The 7,036-nt window shown below is 39.5% G+C and overlaps 1 protein-coding gene across 1 annotated transcript in view; it reads left to right on the forward strand.

The window, feature by feature from the left end:
• Positions 1 to 4,312, forward strand: part of LOC106805153 (UPF0609 protein C4orf27 homolog) — a 7,460-nt gene extending 3,148 nt beyond the window's left edge. Inside the window, exons 3-8 of the mRNA XM_014806651.1 lie at positions 1,236 to 1,294; positions 1,568 to 1,699; positions 2,044 to 2,227; positions 2,668 to 2,766; positions 2,923 to 3,161; positions 3,840 to 4,312. Of these exons, the coding sequence (XP_014662137.1) occupies positions 1,236 to 1,294; positions 1,568 to 1,699; positions 2,044 to 2,227; positions 2,668 to 2,766; positions 2,923 to 3,161; positions 3,840 to 4,141 (1,015 nt within the window). The 3' untranslated portion in view covers positions 4,142 to 4,312. The remainder of the gene's footprint in view (positions 1 to 1,235; positions 1,295 to 1,567; positions 1,700 to 2,043; positions 2,228 to 2,667; positions 2,767 to 2,922; positions 3,162 to 3,839) is intronic.
• The last annotated feature ends 2,724 nt before the right edge of the window (positions 4,313 to 7,036 follow it).

Genomic DNA, 7,036 nt, shown 5'->3' on the forward strand with positions numbered 1-7,036 from the left:
CGCGTTTGCACGCCACAATATTTCAAATGGTACAGTCAGTAGTGCTGACTTGTGAGGAATAAAGCTATTAAATGCATAAATACATGGTGTAAAGTTGTGGAAAGTGTTCAAAAAGATAGGTGAGATGTCCATGTAGATCATTTTGTGTTTTCTGAGCCATTTTTCGTAGAACCAATCGGGTCCAAATGCAGTAGCGAAATCGAGCTGACAATGTTCTATAGCCCTGCGGCAGTTAATGAACGTGGGCTATAGTACTAGAGCTAAGTCCACAGGCACTTGAAGCGTTTCATCTGTAAACACATGCCGCCGCCATTGCATAGTCAACATATTCACAGGCACTGCTAAAACCGTCTTTTGGTACAATAATAATATATTGTTCTGAGTGATCAGGTTACCGTGCTCATGCCCATGTGAGTTGTAAGGTAGATCTGCATATGTGTATCTGTATGTATTATTGTATAACCCTTAGCCCACCACTGCCAGGCAGTGGCTACTGTACAGCTTGTCCAATGTCATAATGTCTGACAGTGACAGTGACAAGTCCTGCCAGAAATTTCAATGTAAACAGCAGCTATCGAGTCAACGTGGCTTGATTGTGTATTGCGTCAAGTGCTTGAATTTAAAATAGTGCTTCCCAGAATATGAAGGGTGTTGCTATCCCCCGGGCGTGGATGGACGGTCACGTGATGCAGTTGACGTATACTTCAAAACTTAACAGTAACCATAACCCTAACCCTAACTCCAACACTAACCCTAACACTAAATATCTATATATCGGATATCTATATATAGGGGCGTCATCCACAAAAGTTAATCTATGGTGTGGGGACAGATATCATGATGCAAAAACCCTAACCCTAACCCTGATCCTAACCCTAAACCTAACACTAGTGCTGCAACGTTGCGGTACTGTCTCTCCACGCCCGGGGGATAGAATTTCCCGAATATGAACCTAACCCTACACTTCACTATCACACCTTTAGAAGATTGTCACTGAAGGTTGTAACTGCCTTGGCCTTGGACAGTGCTGCTACATTCATCTTTGAATTGATGCTAAAGTGGTATGGTATATCTTTCACCACATCCACAATACAACACTGTATTTATTTGAAATTAAAACTTGCCAAATACCTACCCTAACTTAACCCCGGGGCTCTATTTCCAATGAGTAACAATGTTTAAAAAAAAGTTTGTTCATCACTAAGTTAAAAAGTGTTTGTGTAATACATTCTGCAGGGACCACCTAGAAAAAAGGCCAAGTTGGATATTGATGAGACACAAGAAAATGCATCTGGTGAGAGACAGAAAGAGGTAGAAAGAAAGGGAGAGAGAGAGCGGGAGGGGTAGATTGAGAGAGAAAGGGGAGATAGCGGGGGAGATGGAGGTTCCATGGTTGGTATGTCTTATGGATCTGTTTGTGTAATTATTGAAGCATAGATTTGAGAAATTAATACTTGTTAACGTTTAAGCGTTAGTCATTGCATATAGAAACAAAATTGAATGTCTTTGGCAAGTCCACGCATTTGTGTCTGTCAATGATACGCTAAATTCCCCCCATGCTCTGCAGATTCTGGTATTACACTGGTTGAAAAGGAGAAAGTGACTGAAGCCATCCTCAGTAAATTTGGAGTGCGGATGCCTGATGATTTTTATCAATTCTGGGAGTTTTGCTCGGAGCTTGATGAAAAGAAACCAGCAGGTATCTTGTAATACTTGCGTGTGAAAGCTAGAATTACTATCCAGTTTATATAGAGTGCATTTTACCAATGTCTAGTCCTGAAGGCAAAAGCTTTGCATTGTGCTTCAGTAACATGGGTTAATATTAGCTAGTGTACAATACAGGGGTGTTCACATCATGTTCGATATATATTTTCAGTTTAATTTCGTATAAAACTTTAACATGACCTGACGGAATTGAGTATTTAACGCAGACTCACCAAGATATTTTTCATGGTTGAACGGACCTTTGTGAAGGAAGATGGAGAGAGACCGGGCTTGTTCATCTGGTTAGATTCTAATGTTATCATCCTTCTCGAATTTTAGATGCAATTTCCTCGATCGGTTTGACGTTAGTTGGCCCTTACGACGTACAATCGGGCTTGTTTGACGTGGAAAAGATAGATCGCGAGAGTTGCCTGACGCACTGGAGGTACTATTATGACCCACCCGAATTCCAAACCATCTTGAAGGGAGATGACACGTCAGGTTTCCATATTGGATATTTCCGGTAGGTGGTTGTTGAAATACATACCAGCATGAGAGCCTTTTTGAACAACTGTATACGTTTTAATTATTTTACATGTTTTAAACTTTTATTATATTTATTATATAGCTTACCATAAAATAGTTACACAAGCATGTATCCTCATATGTTATATGTTTCTTGTGAGTATACATATGTTAAAATGATAATAATGGATGATATGATGGCTTGTCGTTGTTTTGTGTGTGTCTCACTGATGCTTGTATTATTATTCTTACTTTTTATCACTTATTGATGCTATCAATTCAATACGTGACATGAGACGGCAAGAATTGATAGAAAAGCTACTCACTCTATTGTTTACGACTTACGGAATCCGATGAGAGAAAGCTCATCATCACAATGCTTAGATAGGAAATTTTATTTGATGGTAAATCAGCTTTAATCTTGTTGTTTTCCTCTAGAGATGAGCCCGACGCGTTGCCAGTGTTTGCCGCATCAAACAACGCTGTCCATGGCTGTAAGATATCGCCCGAGGGAGAAAATCTTTTCTCAGCTGTTAAGTATGTGGCTTTTATAATCTCACACGTGTTCAATCTCTACCAAAATCGTTTGCAATTTTGTACATATCAATTGAATGTATTTGGTGTCGAGTTTTGCTGGGGAGGTTAAATGCCATCAACACTCTGTGACAGTGTTTTTTTTTCCTTGTGCGTCAGACTTTACATAGGCCGAGAGAAAAAGACGACGAAAGATAAAACCCACAGAGCCAACTTGGAGAGAGTCGAGAAGGCTTTGTTGGACTGTGCCTCAAAGCACGGGATTCCTTTAGAGGCGAACACGAAGACCATGAAGTCTAGGTCTAAGCGAGTCGTCTGTAAGCTGTTCCATTGTTGCGGCCTTGTTGTTCCCGTGGACGACAATGAAGTAGGATACAGAGAGGTGCCAGAGACACCTGGTGAGCAATTTGTGTGAACACGTTTTTTTAGAGACCAAGTGCCAATGTAAACTACTGTTATTTTTCTAATAGGAGAGATGGTAGTTAATGCAAAATGTGTTATTTATTCAATTTCATCACATGGAAGTATAAATGTTTATGTGGTGTACTGGCCTGGTTGGTTTCATGCTGTGTAGACGACTAGTACGAAAGTAGCCACAGATCAAAGAAAGCTTTGTATAAGTTGTGGTAGTTTTTGGCCAGCAGGTGGTGCTGCGTTCTGCATGAAATCTACACTTTAACTACATGTAGCCGAAATGCTGTCACAGTTAACCCATATGTTATTTGGCAGCAGAGAAAAATGATAACAAAACAATATCGAAGTAAGAGTAAAGAAATGTTTTGTAAACGTATGTATAGTGCAGACAAAACAAAAGTAGTTTCTGATTGTCTATAGTCAAACTTGTGAGGTCCTTTTTTTTACTAAAAAGTGAACAACATACCCTATTAGGTTATTTTTTGAAAACAGCAATTATTTTTGTAACTATTTATTCTGCAGCATATCATTATATAAATTTGTACCCTATCTGCTCATTTATTTATCCAATTATTTATTTATTTACTCAATTAATGTCACTGTGCAGATTATAATAATTACAAGTACAAAAAAACTAATCTAGAGGAATTCATGTTCTATAGGAGCATTGAAAAAGATGTTTGCACGCATTGAGGCAGCTGAAACGGATGAAGAAAGGATGACGGCGTTTGACCCCATCCAAGAATTGATGACGCTCGTGCAGTTTGCCAATGATGAGTGTGACTACGGCATGGGCATCGAGCTTGGCCTTCACATGTTCTCATGTGGCTCCCTCTACCTCCACAAGACGATACTTAAACTTTTGCCTATGGGCTACCAGTTTATCGGGCGAGAACTATTCGGTGAGATTATCACAGCTCATCTCAAAAATCGGCGTAGCGGAAGTGAACTTAGCGCCATCTAGTGCCGATGGCTATGCATTGTAATCCAATATTAATTATGTAAATTATGCATACCTAATTATTGTCAGTTGTTTAAATTTATGACCTTTTCGTGTTTACAATTCATCAATACATGGCTATAACTGTACTATTTGTGTAAAGTAAATAAATGCTGTTATTTTAGGTATAAAATATCTCGCACGTAGGAAGTAGCATTTCTGTATCCCAGAATTGTATTTTTAGCTCATCTGACATAGTAAGATGCAGCTTGTAGAATCGCATGAGCGTGCGTGCGTCCGTCCGTGCGTCAACAGTTGGGCACAAATCTTAACACGCATAGCGTTCGGCTAACTTCGTCATGACGTCATGACTGACAGCAGGCATCCCATGATACATTCGATCTTGGAGTCGAAGTTAGCCGAACGCTATGCGCATTGGGAATCTGTACGTCACAGGTCAACAGAAATGGCGCTCGAAATATCGCCGCTCGTCACTTCAACATTTTGTAACAGGTTATAATAGTTTAATACAGAGTATTGTGATACATAGTAAGTCCCAGGATAGCAGAGAAAGGTTCATGTTTAGAATAAACCCAGTTTGGAAGTTTTAGTCTCGAAAAACACACCATAAAACTGCCCTGAGTGAATCACTCAGGGGCTCCTCCAAAGAAAAGAATAGGCTCACATTGTAACCCTACTCTTGTTGGGTTACATTATTGTATCTAGCAAAAACATAACAGAATAGCAAAAGGACTCGTTTGCCTTGACTGCAAGATGCCAGATCGTTTCAGTCATTGTAGTGCCGGCATTAGCAGGCATATATTGAGTCGAGTTCAAGTTTCAACCACCTTGCACATTGCCCATGTAGTCTTGGGCAGGTACGTCTCATTAAAAATGTTATTAAAAACCGGTTATAACCTCTGACAACGTGTACGACACAAATTGGCTCGAGTTAATGTCTGAGATGTGGTATAGGGTTCCAAATATTGAAATAAGCTGTTGTGGTGAACCTAGGCCTAGTGCTACTCGGCTAGACTAATGGCAGTAATGAATGTTTGTATTACTGAATACTGTACTTGGATATTAGCAGGAGTAGAATTTATCATCGGTGCCTGATATTGGTGTGACAGTACACACAGCTATATATAGAACATGGTTGTAGTCCATGCTTTATCCTAAATTCATGCCGTGGCTAAATAAAATAGCATTCAAACGCCGTATGTTATTGTTAGTAGACATTACGTCATTAAATTAGCAGTGATTATCTTGATTGTGCGATTTCTGTGAAGAGTTTAATGAATTTGCAATGCTGAAAATCATTGCATTAGAACGTAATCTGAATGTTATGTTACGTCTCTTTTACGGTAGGAACGCGTTAAACTCCGAACAGTGCAACGAGTGTAAGCGACGTTATGACCATCAAGCACTACGGCTTAAATTGGTAGTATAATCACACTTACCCATTTCTTTCTCAGCTGTTTATTCCTAAACCGCCGCCACTTGTTTGAGTAGAAAAGACAAAACAAATTCAGTTAGACACTGCCATCTATTGGTAGGTATTGTGGTATTACCAATAATACCCTAATAATATGTGCGTGGAAAAATCGAGTGTGAGCTTTTATCATGGCTTTTATAGTAGTTAGAAGAATGTGGAATGTCATGTAGAAAAACCCAAGATTATAAGTTCGATATATTAAAATGAAACGTTATCCGTTAGAAAACATTAAGTGACCTTAGTTTGTTTAGAATTTCTCCGCAAGGGGTGGCCACTTGATTTCCCGGCGGGAAATATGGCTGACGGTGAAGGATCCGGTGAAAATAATAAAAATGTTTGTAAATATGGTGCGAAATGTTATCAAAAAGGGGCCAGTCACCGGGAAAAGTTTTCACACCCATCAGTATTAGCTGATAAGAACGCAAAGGTCTTATATTTGTTATTTTTAATGATTATACTGTAACGACTGTTCTGACAGTCACACTGGTTCAACTTCAAGGATAGAGAACATGGGTTCCAATAAAACCAATGTAATTTTCATCAATATAAAGATAATATTATATCAATATAATAGGTTAGGGTTATGGTTAGGGTTAGGATTAGGGTTAGAGTTGGGGTTAGGCACATTGGTTTTATTGGGACCCATGTTCTCTATCCTTGGGCCGTCACACTCACAGTCACAGTCCACAGTAGACCGAATAATTCTGTCCCATATAACCTTTTTTATATTTTGGTGAGGGTTATATTGGGACAGAACGGAGTTCATTGAAATTTCGTGAGATTGCATGCAAAATGCATGCGCTGAGAATGCGGCTCGTACGCCGCTATTGGCGCGAAAAAAAAACCTACACGGTTCCCTTCTACATGGCTTTACCTTGCCTACTGATATGTGATATCACATTCCTCAATCGTTATTACTCTTTAAAAAGATTGTTTTTCATAACACACGCGCTTCAGTAAACCTTTCCTAAATCATACATCGGCATTTACAAAACAATCGACGCAGATTCATGAGCGAGTCTTACAAATAGCCCTGTTCTTGCTTGTATGCTGTGGCGGCTGCAGGAGGCCTGATAGACTCGCTGTGATTGGTCTGATTGTTTGATAAATGGTCGATGTAATTTTGGAAAGTTGTAACGAAGCGGTAGTTTTATGAAAACCACATCTTTTAAGAAGTGAATAACGCATTGAATGACATGTATAACATCATCAGTAGCAAGGTATAAAGCCATGTTACGAAGGGTAACGGTAGGTTTTTTTTCGCGCAATAGCGGCGGTACGGGCGCACGCATTCTCAGCGGCATGCATTTGCATGCGATCTCACGAAATTTCAATGACTCCGTTCTGCTCCCCAATATAACTTCACATATAAATATTCAGAATTATTTCGGGTCTAAGTCCGCACAGTAAACAACCGACCCAGC

Source organism: Priapulus caudatus, unplaced genomic scaffold, assembly GCF_000485595.1.
Source record: "Priapulus caudatus unplaced genomic scaffold, Priapulus_caudatus-5.0.1 Scaffold6, whole genome shotgun sequence".
Lineage (NCBI taxonomy): Eukaryota > Metazoa > Priapulida > Priapulimorpha > Priapulimorphida > Priapulidae > Priapulus > Priapulus caudatus.